Source organism: Cynocephalus volans, chromosome 8 (assembly GCF_027409185.1).
Source record: "Cynocephalus volans isolate mCynVol1 chromosome 8, mCynVol1.pri, whole genome shotgun sequence".
NCBI lineage: Eukaryota > Metazoa > Chordata > Mammalia > Dermoptera > Cynocephalidae > Cynocephalus > Cynocephalus volans.
The window spans coordinates 146,328,902-146,347,357 of NC_084467.1; the positions used below are offsets into that span (position 1 = coordinate 146,328,902).

Below are 18,456 nucleotides of genomic sequence, written 5' to 3' on the forward strand. Positions count from 1 at the left end.
TTTACTCATTTGAATTCTTCACAGTAATCTTCAGAAATAAGTAAATATTAATTTATAATTCTTTTTTTTTTTTTCAAAATAAGGATTCTTGTAAAGGAATATTTTGAGCATTAAATGTCATGATACATGAAAAATGCCTGGTGCATAATAAGAAGTCAATGAATAGAAATACGTGTTTTCTTTTCTCAGATACTACTTGACCTAGTGTTGAGCTCTTTTACCTGCCTGTAATCCTGTCAACTGGGCCAACTGTTGAGCTAGGGCTGGGTCTGGAGCTCACAGACCCCTCAAGCCCGTTGTCCAGACTGGGTCACAAACCCTTCACACGCCAGGCTGGGTCACAAACCCTTCACATGCCAGGCTGGGTCACCAGACCCCTTCACACAGGTCTATGAGCTAGGTAACCAGCCAAAAGGTCCTTGGAGCAGTAGGTCTGAGAGCATGGCCACGTGGAGCAGATGCCCGAGACAGTAGATGCCAGCCAAGTTGTGGTGCCATGCACGTGCACTAACTCCACCCACACACAACTTGCTTACAAAGAATGTGCCGCACCACCCCCAACCAGACCTAAAGTGAGGGGGCCTGATTAAACTATTGTATTTTCCCGACAATCCACCCTTTCAGGGTCCCTCTCTGTATAATCTATGCATTCAGAATCTTCCAGAATGTTCCTTTAGCAAAGATAAATGACCCTTACATTTACATAACCTATTATTTGTCCAAGATGCCTTAAGGCTTGTAGTGCTGTCCTTTTAACTATTAGCTGCGTATGTCTGGTTAGTAGTCACCATTAGTGTGATCCTCCATGGGAATCCTGCAGTCATACTGATGGGCAGTTCAATGCATATTCAGTAGATGATCACGCCAACGTATGTATTTACTCAGTCTACACTGGTGCAGTGACTGCAGCAAGAACACTATGAGCAAAAAAGACAGAAGGGTTATTGGTACCAATAGCGGAAGTTCTTGCCCCTATGATAAGATACATGACAGTCTGCCATACTGAGAAAGGATGGTTGCAGGAGGAGGTATCTTACCTGGCTTATGGTACCATACTTTATCTGCCAACACTGTTGGATCTGTAGGTTCTACATGTAACAGTATAGGGGAGCTCGTAATTGGCCATAATGATAATACAAATGTGCCCTTTGGAACAGAACATTTATCAGTTCCATGCCATGTTACCTTTACTTGAGGAAGCCAGACACCTGTCATCCAAGGGAAACTTGCAAGCCTTTTCCACAAAGCCCTATTAAACCTACCCAGCATATATGGGGGGCTTTTATTCTCCAAGGCCATTCCCATTGTACTGTCTGTCCCTGTTGCAAACAGGTTGGCGCTGGTAAGAGAATATTTCCATTCTTTCCATATCCTGGCTTCAAAAGATTATCTTTAGTAGTGGTTTGCAGCTGTGTAGGTGCTACAGCCCTATGCAACAGAGCTTTCATTGGAGAGGGCCCACCCTTGTGGGGTATCTCATTTAGAATTCCGACTGTTGGCCATAACCACTGTGTCCACCTCTTCAGGGATGGGGGTTGGGCAGATAGCCTTAGTCCCTTTTTTAAAAGACCATTGTACCGTTCAATCATTCTTGCTGCCTGGGGATGATATGACACATGTAACTCTCACTGAATAGACAACTGGGAAGCCCACCTCTGAACCCCATGTCCAGTAAAGTGGGTTCCATTATCTCTCTATGACTACTGGCCAACCATACATAGCCATAGGCTATTTAATGCCTTCACAGTGTTTACCTGGTCTGGGGCCTTACAAGGCCATACAAACAGAAGACCAGTAGCCATATCAACAGCTGTAAAGATGTATCTGAAATTCTCTGACCTTGGGAGTGATCTGACAAAGTCCACTTGCCATCGATTCAGAGGCACCCTTCTTCAAGTTATTCACCCATTGGTATGGGGCACCCTCCAGGGATGTGTACTCTTTGAGCATACACTGGACAAGCATGACAGGCATTCACTACATCTTCCCATTTAACAGGCAGGGCCCATCTTTGAACTGCCATCCACATGGTTTTACAGCCAGCATGCTGCACTCGTCGATGTAACCACTGGGCTACATTGGCTCTCTCCAGCCATCTTACCTTAGTCAAGGCATCGGCTTCATCATTTCCTGGACTGGCTAAGAAGTGTCCTGTGATATGTAAAAGAGTTACTTCTTTCTCATGTCCTAATTCCCATAACTCTTGCCACATGGCTTTTCCCCACAGGGGTCAGTGGCCTACCATCCACTGTTGATACTTCCAAGTAGAGATCCAAAGGGTTAAACCTTTGTACACAGCCCAGCTATCAGTACAGATGTTTAATGGCCCAGGCTCATTCTTTATCACCATCCATACTGCTCTTAATTCATCCCATTGACTGCTTTGCCGTGTACCATTTTCATACCACGTGGTATCTGTGTTGAAGGCTGAACAGCAACAGCTGGCCACGATGCTGAAGATCCCATGCTAGAGCCATCTGTATACCAAGCTCACTCTGTGATAGGTCCCTGTCCCTCATGGAAAGGTGTAGCCTCCACCTCTATGGGTAATGGTTGTGTCAAAGTTTCCTCCACGACCTCTACTGGGCCTAGCACAGTTTGCAACTCTTTGGACAGAGGACTCGTTGACACAGTGCTCCTTTGTTCTATATATGCTCCCCATTTAGACAGAGTGGGAGTATGAGCTACATGTGTTTTAGGGTGGGTTGCTCACATGCACAGCTCACCTATTATGGTGTATGTCGTCCTTACTAGGACTTTGGCAGTTCCTGTGATAGCTTCAGTGGCTATCAAAGCAGAATACACAGCTTCTAACTGCTTTTCTATTAGGGTGTAGTGCACTTCAGCACCCTTCCAGAGCTGAGTCCAGAATCCTACAGGTATGCGGAATCAGTCTTGTCTCTGTCAAGAACCCCATCCTAACCCTTCCTGGGTTATGTGTATGTCTAACTCAAACGGCTTAGTGGGATCGGCCACTTGTAAAGCTTGTACTTGCTGTATTGCCTTTTTTGTAGCCTGATAAGCCTGTTTTACTTCCTCAGTCCAATCCCAGAGGGCTCCTTTCTTTCTCAATGTGTATAGTGGGCATGCCATTTGGGCCATATGGGGTATAAAAGCTCTCCAATACTCCAAAAGTCCCAAATATGTCTGTAGCTGAGCTACAGTTGTAGGTCAAGGCCATACCTGTATCTTATCTATAATAACTTCTGGGATGACCCTCATCTTACCCTACCATACTACTCCCAGGAATTTGACTGACAGCCCAGGTCCTTGCACTTTGGCTGTGTTCATGGCCCGCCCACATTGTTCCAAATGACTTAACAGCATTGGAGCTGTCTGGGTTAAATCTGCAAGAGAATCAGAGGTTAGTAACACATCATCAATGTAGTGAAACATGGTAACCGTGCTGTGCCTAGTCCACTTGGCTAGGTCCCCAGCCACCAAACAATGACAGATGGTTGGGCTGTGCAGATAACCTTGGAGCAATACTTGAAAGGTCCACTGTCTTCCTTCCCATGTGAAGGTGAACTGATCTTGGTTATCAGCTGAGATTGGAATAGAGAAAAAAAAAGATTTGCAAGGTAGGTCCAATACACAATGATAAGTTGCCAGCTGAGTCATCAACTGATCCATCAAGTCATTCACTGAATGAAGGCACAGCTGCATGCAAAGAAGGCACTACTTTGTTCAGTTCTCAATAATCTAGTCATTCTCCAGGTACCATCAGGCTTTTTCACTGGCCATACTGGAGCATTAAACGGGCTATGAGCCAGACAAATAATGCTGACTTTCTCTAATTCCAGTATAGTGGCACTTATCTCTGCATGTCCTCTTGGTAGGTGATACTGCTTTACATTAACTACACGTCTTGGCTTGGGTAACACCTGTGGGTCATGTTTAGCATATCCTCGTTAACACAGACTTTACTGTCCGTGTTCGCAGCTGAAACTCTCCAACTGTTGTTTGCAGGTGCAAACCATAAAGTACATGCATACACAAGATGTATTCAGCTACAGGGGATATATATACAGTATACACACGAGGAGGTAATCTTCCTATACCCAATGGCAATGACACAGCTCTGACCTCAGTATTATGTCCTCCATAGCCATCTATATGAACTGTGGCCCCTGGGAAACTTATCTGGATTTCCATATATCAGGCTACATTCTGCACTTGTATTCACCAATGCCAAAACATGCTGCACATTTGTCCTTGACCATATATTGCCAATTCAACATGAGGCCTCCGGTCCTCACCTGCCCTCAAAAGACAGGTACCTTAGCCTGCTCCCTAGTCAAAGTGGAACAGTTCATTCACCTCCTCAGGAGCAACCAAAAAGCCCTTTAAATCCACTGAGCATATCTTGCTACCTACTTCTGGACATTTGGTGAAACGCCGTTCAGGGCGCAATTGCTGCCACAGAGCAAACAGGACTGCATTTGGCTGCTGGTCAGTTTTCTTTTTATCAACCCCTGCTGCAAGCAAGTCAAGCCACATCTGCTTACAGCTAGTCTTGCTTGGTCCCTTTGAGATAAAATCTTGAGCTTTTCTTGGGGGTTTGGCCTTAGCCACGTTTTGGACCCCTTTTGCTTGTCTTCTGTCCTCTACTTCACCCAAGCCGACTATCATGGTCGTTAACTCATGTATAGGACGACCAAAGTATGGGGTCAGTATGGTCATCAGTGACCCAAAGGACATTGATGGGGCATTTTGCTGCACTATGTCTTTCATGCTGCCTGTAAAATTTTTATCATCCAGGCCATGAGTGTTCATATTAAACATGGACTGCTGTGTCCCCAGCTCTTGAATTATTTGGATCGGCTCAGCATACGTTTGCCATTTACTAACAATCTTGGGCAGTTCTCCAGCATTTGCCCACATGGTTCAGGCAGCTTCATTCACCTCGTCCATTAAGGAGTGATTACCTCGCCCTTGTGCATACCTGCAGCTATTCTGCAGCCGCTGCCTCAGGGATGGGTGCATGGTGATGGAAGCCAATTTCTCCATCTCCTCACCAGAGCACATCACACTATCCACCGCTAGGTCCCATAACCGCAACAGCCAAGCAGTCAGGTTCTTCCCATGTTTCTGCCTGAACTGTCTCCCCATGTCAACCAGTTCAACCTGGGTATACGGGACGTAGGTGGTGAACTGGGTCACCTGTGGATCGCCCACTGGTTGTCTGTCCAGTCCCATAGGCTGCTCGTGTCTCTATTTCTCATGCACAACAGGTCATGCCTGGAAACTCATGGTTTCCCCCAACTCACCACTGGGTTGATCGTCTTCCCTGGTGTGAGAGGCAGCAGTGGCCAGTTGCTGCACGTCATCGTCCAGGATAATCATCCTTGCTTCTAACAACTCTGCTTTCTGCCACAAATCTCAATCAGTTTGCAGCACTGTGAGCAGCAGCCAGGGTCTGGTCAGCAGAAAAGTGGCCACTGGGCACACCATGCTCAAGGACAGCCACATTTCCTCCCCCTCCCAAGGGATTTTCTATTATAGTGCCTGGTCTATGCTGCCTTGCAGTACAGTGTGCAGCAACCAGATCCTGGTCAACAGGAAGGTGGCCACAGTGCAGAGCATATTCAAAAGCAGCCACATTTCTTCCTTCTTCCAAAGACTTTCAGCTTCTATACTTGCTCAGAATTCTGTCGCAGACTACACCAATTGTTGAGCTCTTTTACCTTCCCATAATCCTGCTGACTGGGTCAATTGTTGAGCTAGGGCTGGGTCTGGAGCTCACAGACCCCTCAAGCCCGTTGTCCAGACTGGGTCACAAACCCTTCACATGCCAGGCTGGGTCCCTATTCACCTCACATGCCAGGCTGGGTCACCAGACCCCTCACACACAGGTCTATGAGCTGGGTAACCAGCAAAAAGGTCCTTGGAGCTGTAGATTTGAGAGCATGGCCACATGGAGCAGATGCCTGAGGCAGTGGACGCCTCAGCCAGCCCAGTCACGTCACCACACTTGCACACTAACTCCACCCACACACAATTTGCTTACAAAGAACATGCTGCACCACCTCCAACTGGACGTAAGGTGAGGGGGCCTGATTAAACTATTCTATTTTCTCAACACCTAGTCAGTTTGGTATTGAGGAGTGGCAAATGGGAGGAACTAGAAGGTTCTATATTCTGAAGCCTGTTTCTCTAAGGCCAATGTATGAAACATAGACTTCAGGAGAGACTCTGAACCAAAAAGCTGTTGCCCTGGTAAAATGTTATAATAACTTGTATACCATCTTTTTAACTTCAGATTTCCATACAATCCCGATCCTTGCAGTCATGTATACTTATATTTATTTTGTTTTTTCATTACTATGTCTGAATGTTTATGTCCCCTCCAAATTCGTATGCTGAAATCCTCACTTCCAAGGTGATGCCATTAGGAGGTGGGGCCTTTAGGAGGCGATTAGGTCATGGAGGTAGAGCCTTCATGAATGGGATTAGTGTCTTTATAAAATAAACCTGAGAGAGACCCCTTGTCCCTTCCACCACATGAGGGCACAGCAAGAAGGTGCTGTCTATAGACCAAGAGATAAGACCTTACCAGAGACTTGATCTTGGAGTTCCCAGCCTCTGGACATGTGAGAAATACATGTCTGTTGTTTACAAGCTACTGAGTCTATGATATTTTGTTTTAGCAGCCCAAGCAGACTATGGCACCCACTATCAGACCTGAGCTTGTGCCTTGTTCTATCTTCAAGCCATACGAGGTACTTCAAAAAGTTCATGGAAAAATAGAATTAAAAGATAATACAAATCTTTGCATGAAGTTTTCAAGTACGTTCACAGAATTGGTTTTGGCATTTGATTTAATTTTTTATCTTCTTCAACTTTAACTCATTACTCTTTTAGAAACTCCTCTCACCTCCCTGTCCCAAGGACAGAAGTTGCAGACTGGGCAAACAGCAAACATCTCCCAAAACCCTTGGCACGTACCTATTACCTATATAAGAAAGTGCTTCACACAGTTTTTTGGTGCATTTTCTTAACCACCTGTGGAGGACATTTTCTAGGACATCATTTATTGATTCCGACATGAAACATCTTTTGGGAAATTTATTTAGTACTATGTGCTAGGAAAAGACCATCTAAAACACTCTTATGCTTTTTCTGTTTTGACAGAAAAAGACCTGAATTTTATGCTATATTCCTTTCTGCTTTGTTTATCAATAACTTTAAAATCAAATATGAAACAGCAACTATGTATACTGTTATGACCTACATATTTGGGTTCCTGATTTTGATATACTAATTTAATTAATATTTACTTGATTCTGATTTTTAAGGATATATTTACATTTTATACAGTTATTCTAGGTTTTTTTTTTTTTTTTTTTTTCTGAAAACCCCTTTGGATCCTTTGGAGATAAGCAAACACATGATTCCATTCTACTATTATTCTTATTGCTCTAATAGTAATTTTTAATGTGTTATATTCTCCACAAGGCTTCTAATCCATTTTTAAACTCATCATTATAGTCTGTGAATTATTTATTACAAGTAAATACCAAGCATATGTTTTTTGTATGCATGAATGATAAAGTAGCCCCAACATTGGGAGATGCAGATCCTGGGGAGTTAAACAGTATCATCTATTCATTTAATGAATAAATGTACTTGTGTGTCAGACACAGGTATGTCAGACACTCCTCTAAGTGCTGGGGATATATAAATGTAACAGAAGATTTGAAATATTATCAGAACTTCTGGAACAAGATGAATGTCTCTCAGTAGAAAGTTACAAATTCAGGGCAGGAGCTTTGGGAGGAAAAGTCTGATTTGAGCATGCAAAGCAGATGAGAGCAGATTTCTCATCTGTGTGAAAGTAGATTCACAAAGGGACACAAAATCAAGGCTTCAAGCCATTTGTGTCTCACACAAGAATATAAATGATAACAAAGGATTAATATCCATCATATGTAAATAATTTCTAAACATTAACAAAATCAACAACTCACTAAACATATGGGCAAAATAAATAGACATTTCACAGAAGAAATACAAATGGCCCATGAATGTATGAAAAAATACTCTATTTCTTTAGTTATTAGATACATGCAAATTACAAACCCAACGCTGTAATCATTCTATATCCATCAGATGGTCAAAAGTAAAAAATCAATACCTTGAAGACAAGAATATGGAACAAAACTGTGTGGGATTAGAGAAACTGTTTCTCTAATTTAATTTCAATAAGCTACTGAAACATTGAAAGACAATACAGACTTATGCTTGAAATAAATAGTTAAGAAATGTACTGTTTGTGAGACACGATTCACTGGACTGTTTTTGTCACAAGAGCCTGATATATTTGTTTTATGTTTGTTTTCACTGTTTTATCCTTAGCATTTGATACAATCCTCACACGTATTGAATGCTCAATAAATCTCTGTTGAGTGTGTAATTCACAAACATTCAAATGAAAGAAGCCCAACTTTACACATTTTGAATGCGAACACATTATCTCTGTGAAGAGATTTTATAACTAATCTGTGTTTTTCCATTCTTATTTAAACATGGTAAGAACTTGGAAAGTGGAAAATTCCAAATCCTAGGGAAGGGTTTTATTTTTTAAAATCATTTCGCTAATAAAATTTCATGTTTTTAATAATCTCAGTCAAAAATTTATTGCTACTTGTTTAGTCTAACAGTCTTATGATAGGAAGAGTAGAGGGAAAGTTTAAAGATTAGCAATAATTATGGAAAGCGAATAGTTTTAACATAGCTCTATATAATCTTTCCCACATGCAATATTCTGATTTATTCATTCTGGTATAGTAGAAGCAGCACTAAATTACAGATCACTTACTTGCCCAGGTGTCACTTCCTGTGTAAGTTTGTTTACTTAACTTCTCTGGATCTTTGTTTTCTCTTACGCAAAGTAAGATTCTTATGATCTTTCATGTCTTTACAAATGCAGAAAATTGGCTTATCTATAAGGTTATTCTGGTGGAAGGAGAGCTGTTTATTGTATATTTATTGTCTGAATAGAATTTAATTGCGACTTTTTTGAGGTCCTTAAGATACCATTGCGATAATCAAAGCTGTCCCTAATCATAATTTTAAAAGAATTTTATCTTTAATGCACCCCATCTCTTCTCAGTATCTTTCCTCTGAGTTTTTACTGTGTTTCAGATCATCTTTTTGGGCCGTTGCCAGGCATTTGAAGAATTTTTCTCTCTTAATATTCTCTGAAGTTAAAAAAAAATTGTGTAATTAAAGTATTACTGAAGTCAAGAGGTAAATTTCCAGCTTATTCATTAGTCTATGATACTTCTGTGACACATTTATTTGACATTATTCAATGCCCTTTCCTCCTACTCCCAACTAACCCAAATCCTTTAAAATTTAACTCAGACGTCTCTTTATTCTTGAATGCCTGTTTCCTTTTGTTTCTGCCCTTTATTTCTCTTCTGACATTCTTCCATGTGACTCCTTTCCTGTCACCTGACTTGTCAGCTATCACTGGATTGTAAACGTCGCAAGGGCAGATGCTATACCACATTTACTGCTTAATTTCATACCAAATGCATCCTGACACATGGTACAAATATAGAATGAATGAACAAATTAATGTACAAAACAGGCAAATTGAGTCTTTACTGTCTGAAGAGCTTTTTTCTTGGTACTTTTGCCTTTTGGGAAACTTACTCAATGTGCCCTTTATTATTTCTACTAGAGCCTATAATTTGTACCTATCAGAAAGACAATTCTGCTAAAACTGAAAGGTAAAACTTGTGCTCTAGCCCAAGGTATTTATTGAAAGAATGAATGAACAATCAATTAAACATTTCCCTAGATATTTATGAAGCTTTTTTCATTTCTTCTGCACTTTGCTTATATTTCTGTTACTGAATTATAAGTAAACGATGCTGGGATGAGCATGGTCTGCTCTAAGTACAATGAGAATTGTGAATTTGTGTTTGGTCGATAATCACTGTTAATGAGTGCTCCGACCTCTAGAGGAAGCTCAAAGAAACATAAGCCTCTGCTATGTCTAAAGCTTTGGGTGGGGGTACTAAAGGAATTGCAAAGAGAACTGGACTGGGACCTTTCTTCCAAATCTTTCTCTTGCACTTCTGTTCCTTGGAATTCTTTATCTTTTTTTAAGCAGCATTGTGTAAGCTCCTATTCAGGTTAACTATTCCTATTCTTGCAAAACTGGGAAAGAACTGAAGTAGAGCCCAAGAGAAATACTGTATAGAATTGAGGTAGTCCAGGCCAAACAGAAGTTCACTAGAGTAAAATTAGACTGAGGCTTGGAGGCAAGACCTGAGCTAAAAATAAAGAATAGGATGCATTTTGTTGAGCTATATTATATGTTTCTTGGAGATCTGGCTGTGGTATCACTCATTTTTTGCATGTCAAGAGTTAGTAGATTTGGCTTTAATTGCCTCTTCCAGAAGAGAGAACTAACAATAGAATGTCTTGGTAAATTTTTTGGATTAGAGTGATATGATGAAAACAGAGTGCTGTAAAGAACGGTTTTGTAGCGGCGTTCAGGGACAATTGAAAGCTTATAATACTAGATCTGGGAAATCAATCAGGGATTTGTTTTGTTGGTGCAGAAGGTGGTAATGAGGAAAAGACCAGGGAATTCATGGGAGTAGAGATGAGAAGAAAAATTAAAGGGGGTACTGTAATTACATGAGACAGGAAAAAAAGACAAAGACAAATTGTTATCTGATGTAATTTACCCATACAGACTGCATTGTAGGCAGAAAATTCACTTTCAGTTTATGGAAAAGTTTGAAGAAACTTCAAAACATATGTTATTTGTAAGTCAAATACATAAAACACATGTTCTTAATTTACTATATTTCTTAATTTTAGAATTCTTTCCTACATTCTTTTTTAAAATTCTTTTTGCCAACTTTAAGAAATTTATGTTATTTTACTATGAATTTTTAATCAACTATTAGTGTTTATCACAAGGTTGTGAACAGACGAGAAAATATGTATAAAGTACCTAGAAAAGGAGGTGGCGTAAAGTAGGTGACCTATAAGTGTTATTTCTCCTCATACTTTGTGCCTTTTGAAGGCACTACTAAATTGGGACTCAGTCTGTCTCCATTTGGCTGAGACCTCAGGCAGCAGAGGTCAAAATGAGGAGCTGGTTGCCTTTTGCCGGACTTCACAGGAAGAGGTATAGAGTGATTTGCTATTCTTCGCTCTGCGCTCTCATTTAGCTGTAAAGTGGATGAAGGTGAAGAGGCTTGGAGTTGCTAAAAACTGAGGGTTTCACTGAGGACAATCATTGTGCTACGAGGCTCACCTTTGCCAAGGGATAGTAGTCTTTTTTTTCCCCCTCACTGTAAGCCTAATGAGAGAGGATTTCTGAAGATCACTTGGAGAGCTTTGTGTGGGATCCTTGGATGAAAGGGACATAGCCATGTCTGATTCATTCACAAAAAAAAGAAAGTTCATAGGCCAGAAGCTGGCTAAAACATTCCACGGCCAAAGAGCTGGGGAAAAGTGTTTGGGAAGTCTATCCCCCTGAAAATGGAGCAAAGACTTACGGTTTCTTAGAAATCAGATGGTGGAATCTGAAGTAGGAATTTTTTTCCTGAAATTGTTTTGAAAGAGACTCCATTGAAGACTTCCGATAAGAAGCAAGGCAGCCTCAGTGGACAGATCCTAAATTCCAGAAGAGGGGGCTGAGAGGATGAGAAGATAAAAATGTAGATCTTAAGAGTCTCTTAAAAGATCTAGATCTAGATATAGAGACAGATATATACATATATTAGTATATATTCAAGCTGGTGTTTTTATCGAAGTTAACAAGAAGATTCTATATTTTACATAGAAATACAAAAGACCTAGAGTACACAAAACAAGTTTGAAGAAGAACAAAATGGGGAACTAATACTACCATATTTTCAGACTTAGTATGCTTTGTTTTGGTTTATAAATAGAAAAATAGAGCAATGGAACAGAACAGGGGGTCCAGGAATAGACACACGTACACCATTACTTACTTGACTTTTTTATAAAGGTGCCAATTTAATTCAATAAATGATGCTAGAGCAACTTGACAACACTTATGGAATCTCACATGATACATCATAGACTAAATGTGAGGGTTAAAACTATAAAGCTCATAATGAAAACAGAACATACTCTTGACAATGGGTTGGGCAAAGATTTCCTGTCAGGAGAATTGTCCCAGTTCTGAGGACAGATGTACAGGTAAAGTGAGAGTATAGAAAAGGACAAATGGCAACTAAATGGAAAACAACTATGTATACGTCAACAACAGTCCCAACAATATATTTGGGAGTATATAGTACATGTGTTAAAATATAAGATAACAATAGCATATAAGTTAGGACAGGAGTAAAAAGAGTTAAAGACTTAAATTTATATTAGGTTTTCATGATATAAAGATAACTAGGTTTTCCACTCAAACAATAATGTGTGTAGCTTCCTTGACAGATGGTAGAGGGGAATGAAATAGAATAATTTCAAAAATTATTCTAAAAGAAGCAAGGACAGAAAAAATATAAGAGACAGGATGAGTATAAAGCTAAAAAAAAAAAAAAAAAGGTAGACCTAACATAAATATATCGGTAATTACATTAAATGTAAATCGAATAGTCCAATTAAAGGATAGAGAATATCGCACTGGACAAAATTACAAAACCTAGCTATATACTGCTTACGATAGAAACACTTAAAATATGAAAATACAGAAATAGTAGAAGTTAAAGGACAGAATAAAGATATACCTTGAAAAGAACAAAAAGGTTAGTATAGCAATGTTATTGGTAAATTAAGTAGACTTTAAGGCAAAAATTTATTGTAGATGAACAGAACCTGCTGATAAAGATTCAATTCGTTAGGAAGACAGAGAAACTCTAAGTTTGAATGTCCCTAGCAACATTATTTTAAAATAAATTAAGCAAAAATGTGCAGAGGTCTAAGGAGAAGTAGGTAAATGCACAGTTATAGTAAAAGACTCTAACACAACTCTATTAATAACAACAAAAAAGAAGCAGACAAAAAAGTAGAAAGCATATTGAAGATTTAACATGATTAAAAAACTCAACCTAATTGATACATGTAGAACATAGTACTGAACATCTGTAAACACATATTATTTTCTACGACAGAGAGAACATTTTAAAATATCAACTTAATCCTGGGCCATAAAAAAGTTGCAACAAATTTCTAGGATTAAAATTATGTAGAGGATGTTTTCTGAGCACAGTGTAGTTAAACCAGAAATTAATAGCACTAGGTAGAGAAATAGAATGCAAGTGGACCAGCCCTTTTCTTTCTCCAATCTGAATTCTGCAGGCTCTCAACCTGGCCAAGCAGGAGTTGGGAAAAAGAATAAGTTTTAACTTTTTATGCTTTTGTCATTTTGTCTATTATACATTTCTGGACATGTTAATTACTAAAATGAAACTATTCTAGGTAGTAAAAATGACCCATTTTATAAGAGTAAAGAGAAAGATTGTAGTACTTGCTGGATTTCAACCTATGGCGTAGAACAAAAAGAGAAAATATAAAAGCAAAATGGAGGAAATAAGGAAAAATAAAATGCTATTTCTTTGATATAACACCATTTGAAACCCACTTGTCCTAAGTAACAGGTACTCTGTGGCTCTGTACAGCTTTATCCAAAAAGCATTCTAAATGGAAAAGAAAAAAAACAAAAAAGTAAACCAGATATTTTATACTCATTGCACTAACAATTCATAGATAGAACTTTGGAAGTCCTATTTGATTGCCTGGTATTTAAAGCTGTTATTGTGGCATCTGGTATTAAATTTAAAAAATGTGATAACCAGCTACATGGAGATTTTATCAAGCCCAACCTTAGATTGGACAAACAGCATAGTGAAGTGGGTGGGTGGTGGTGAAGAGGTTGAAATCTAGAGGCAAACTGCCTGTTTCTATCAGTTACTAGGTGTTTGACTTCAGGCAGGTTTCTTAATCTTTCTGTGCTTTACTTTCTTCATTTTAAATAAGGTAATGACAATAGGATTTGACTGAAGATTAAGTAAGATAGTATATGGAAAACACTGGCATACACTATGCACTGGTTGTTGTTGGTATTTGTTACTTATCTCAGCTGTGGAAATCCCTTCAAGTCAACTTGTATAGCTCAGAAATCATTCCAAACGGCTGCACAATAGACCATTGTACAGATTACTATTGTGTGGAATATCCTCTATTGATGGAAATATTAAAATATTTGCAATGAAGAACATACTGATAATGACATGAGTTGCTATGACTCATATATGAATCATTGATACGAGTCCCGTCACGAAGTTACTGCTATGATTTAGAATAATTTTAGTATGAATGTATTTCTGGCAAGAAAGACAGACTTCTGATAGTCCCTCCCAACCACACCTTAAGAAGCATCTCTTGAGTGATTAGTGACAGTTCCTGTACAGTCTTCCACTGCTTTGCAAGATGAAAAGCCAGTTCAGTGAGGAGAGAGGGGCAGGTGACTAGGGGTGGTGATTTGTAATTGGCTAATTAGAGAGGCTATGTTTCATTAATTACCTGATGCCTTTCATTTTCCTTGATTGAATTTGGAAGAATTTTTTTCTCTTCTTTGATTCTTATTGATTTTCTATTGCCTAGACTCAAAATTCTATTATTCGGTATTCAGATAATCAACTCTTTGGCCCAAGCTTGTCTTCCAAATTTTCTGTCTTATAGTCTTCCCAACCTGGAGCACTTCATCTTTTTTCAATATGCTTTTTCCTCAGCTTTCGATGTCCTTTCATTCACCTCTATTGACATCAAACTCAAGCCCGTCCTCTTCAAAGCCTTCTCTGCTTCCTGCTTCACCCTCAGTAGAGACCATCCCTCCACTCAACTCATGTCATATATTAAATCTCTCTCATGATGTATTATATATTCAATTTGAGTTTTGGGGCAATAAGGTTGCATGACTTACTGCCTCTGCTAAGTTATAAGCTTGTTGAAAACAAATCATTCTGATTCCTCTTTAAATTGGATGAGCAAATTGCCTTGCATATGTTTAATGCCCAGTACTATTGTTTAAACTAATAAATAAGGATAATACACTAAAAGATCATAAGGTAGTTGCACTTTTAGGTAAGTAAATTAAAACATAGAAGGAATATAATCACTCTGTTTAATTGATTATTAATTTATAGCTAATTAGCTATGGTTACAAATAACCATAGAAAATATAAATGGTTATTGAATTTAAGAAGTATAAAAAAATAGTCAAATTAGTTAATTCACTTAGAAAACAAAACTTCAGGTAATTGTGTTGGGTCTAGATTAACTAATTAACTGAAATACCCTTCTTTATATTAAACAGATTTTAGAAAAATCTTTCTAGGAATAGGCCAGAGTATTGAGATATGCAAAATTGCATTTTATTTCTGTGTCTGCCAAGATCGTTCATTTAATGCTTGCTTTGTTTGCATATTTTTACTGTTTATTAGGCATTTTATTTTTAAGATATTTGCTACATACCTGAAATAATTCATGTGCACAATTTCCACTGGTTTATACATTTATTTTTAAAAAAGGAATGCAAATATTTTTTGATTAATTATAAAATAATTAAATAAGCAGCAGCCTTTTTTAAAACTAGTATTCTACATTTTTTCTTTTGATTTTTTTTTTTTTAGCTGCTTTTGCCATAAAAAAGAAAAGAACAGAAATTTTCTTTATTACACAAGCTCAGGGCAAATTTTAAGTAGAAATTCTTAATTAAATGGCCACTGTCCAGTTAAAATCATTCACAACAGAACTGTGAGAGGCTACACTGAATTGTAAAGTGCTTGAAGACAATGTTCATGTCCATGTTTGTCTTAATTCCTGGTCCTGGTGTAAAAATCATGTTCAATATCCGCTGAATCAATGATGCATGAGTGAGTGAGTAAGTGAATGAATGGATGTCATGCTTCCTGCCCACTCTAGAATTGGAAGTGACATACCTTTCAGTGAAACAAAACAATAAGTTTCATCTCCAATTGTTAGACTAAAATTAAATTCAGAACACGATAGGGCCGGCTTTAATTAATTGCCCAGTGACTTTTTATGAAGTATGATTAATTTTAAGTAGGGAGAAATTTTACTTTTATGCTTCATCCCATCTTCCACTTCCACCTATCTTAGTTATTTAGAAGCTGTTGTTTCTACCTGGGCATAATTTGACTTTTGGTCAATGATGATTCAGATGGACACCCTTAGGTGATTCAGAAATACGAGCTGCACCTAGGTGATCTATCATTTTCAGAATACCTTTTCCAATTCTGACACTGCCCAGAGTTGTCTAGAACATGAATCTCATTAAATCACAGGTGTTATGACTACTGGCCAGCAGGAATTTATTATTGCTCATGCAAAGTTAATTTATAAAATTCTAACCTTTATGTGAAAACACAGAATTGTTAAAAAATATGCGGGTCATTAACAGACTATTATTATTACTGTCACCCATCACTTGGCACTTATTGGCCATCTACTGTTTACATGGTCCTGTATAAAGAGATGACAAAAAAAATTCTCCTTTCAAGAGGATTAAAATCCATTTAGGAACACATGACACAAAATACCAAAAGGTAAAAATAGCAATACATTTATCTTTATATTAAGTTATAAATGAATGTGTCTACAGAACTATGATAAGGCAGTCACTGAGATGTGAGATGCTACATTCAGCTGGGATCAATCTTATAAGCTCTAAGGGCTTTTATCTGAAGAGTTTTTTTTTTTTTTTAAATGTATTTATTTATTTATTTATTGGCAGCTGGCCAGTACAAGAATCGAACCCTGGACACTGGTGTTATCAACACCATGCTGTAATCAACTGAGCTAACTAGCCAGCCCTTGAGGCGTCTTAATAGGATGTCACGATACTGACCTTCTGGACCAAGTGTGAGAAAAGTCCTGCTGCCTTGAATACTTCAGCCTGGATGCAAGGGGAGTCATTAGTGTTGGGAGAGCTAAATAAGTACCTTGTGCTAATTTAAGATGGAGGAACTTTGGTCAGGGGAACTTATGTTATGAACTCGGCAGGCCTAAGCAGGACATGCTCACATGACGTGAATGTCCAGGGCCTTAACCAATTGCACCCTTTAGAGATATTACCACCTGGATGCAGTTGGTCATCCATGTGGCATCACCTTATCAACCTTGCCAGACACCCAAGCAGGGTATAACTGGACTACATGACAGACCGTCTTTGCTGCATCTGTCAGCTGTGGCAGGTTGCTGGCCACTCGGATCCTCGGTCCAATGGATGGAAACAGATTGGAATTGACACTTCTTGGTCTGGGCTACTCTCACACAGAGGTGGAAGCCAGTCTTGTTGAAGCCCATGGGACTTTTAGCCCACAAGGGTAAAGACCCTTGAGTGCTGCCTCTGCCATACTGAGAAGGGACCCAGGTGTACGCTGCTCTCAAGCCACATTCTCAAGGATTATTAATCACACTCCATCAGAGGTATTCAGTTCCTGGTGGTCGTGAGTCAGAAAAGAACTTTGCACCAGGGACGTAAGATCCCTGACCTGTTCCTAACAGGATAAAAAATAGGAGTTGTGTGCTGTGAGCCCTTAAGGGATCATTTAGTTTAAGTTAGAAGTGGGCCAGGACATAGAGTAATTGAAAGTGAAAGTGTGGTATGTGTGACATGTGTGATCAATAAACCATGTGATTCGAGCATCAATGATTTTGTCTCGAGTGGTCCTTGCCTACCAGTAAGGGTCTGCATGCGACAATTAGGTAGGAGCCACCTCATATTCCTAATTGAATAGTTACAAATTTACTTAAACCCATGCATTTTCTATCCTATCCATGGAACAGACAACTGACATTGATTGTTCTACTTGTACTCCAGACCTCAGCCTCTCTTCCTTCACAGGAATCTCACTTCTCCAGTTTCCTTTTCCCGGTTCCTTCCCATCAACATGTAGCTATATCCAAGTCAGTTTCTTACCTAAAATAAGAAAACTCCCCTCAGTTTCATAGCCCTATTCATCTACCGCCCTCTTTCCCTTTCTATTTCACTTCAAAGAGCAGTTTCATTCTCTCTGTCCTCAGCATTTCAAAACACTCTGATCTGGTCTAATCCCAAAATTCTTCAGAAACTATTGTCCAAAAGATCACCGGTGATTGCTTTGTCACTTAACTTTTTTTTTAGCTTTATCTTATTTAACCTCATCATAATATTTAAAAATTTATGATATTTCCTTCTTTTTGAAGCACAGTCTTCCCTAAGTTTCCACAATAATAGCACCTCCTATTAACATCTACCTCTTCTTTTTAAACAGAACCCAGATTTGTTTTTTTTTTCTCCAGTAACAGGTGACACTGTAATCAAGAAAAGTAATCTCATTTCCCACTACCAGGGACCGATTTAGGGAAGGATGTGTGATCTAGTCCTGGTTAACGAGGTACAAGGTGAACTCTGTTAGGAGGCTACTGGCAGGCTCTCCC

At 38.9% G+C, this 18,456-nt stretch overlaps 1 protein-coding gene across 1 annotated transcript in view; it reads left to right on the top strand.

Moving 5' to 3' along the window:
* Positions 1–5,917: 5,917 nt before the first annotated feature.
* The window catches only part of PLA2G4A (phospholipase A2 group IVA), a 247,567-nt gene continuing 235,028 nt past the window's right edge, over positions 5,918–18,456 (top strand). The window contains exon 1 of the mRNA XM_063105935.1: positions 5,918–6,046. Within this exon, the coding sequence (XP_062962005.1) occupies positions 5,918–6,046 (129 nt within the window). The remainder of the gene's footprint in view (positions 6,047–18,456) is intronic.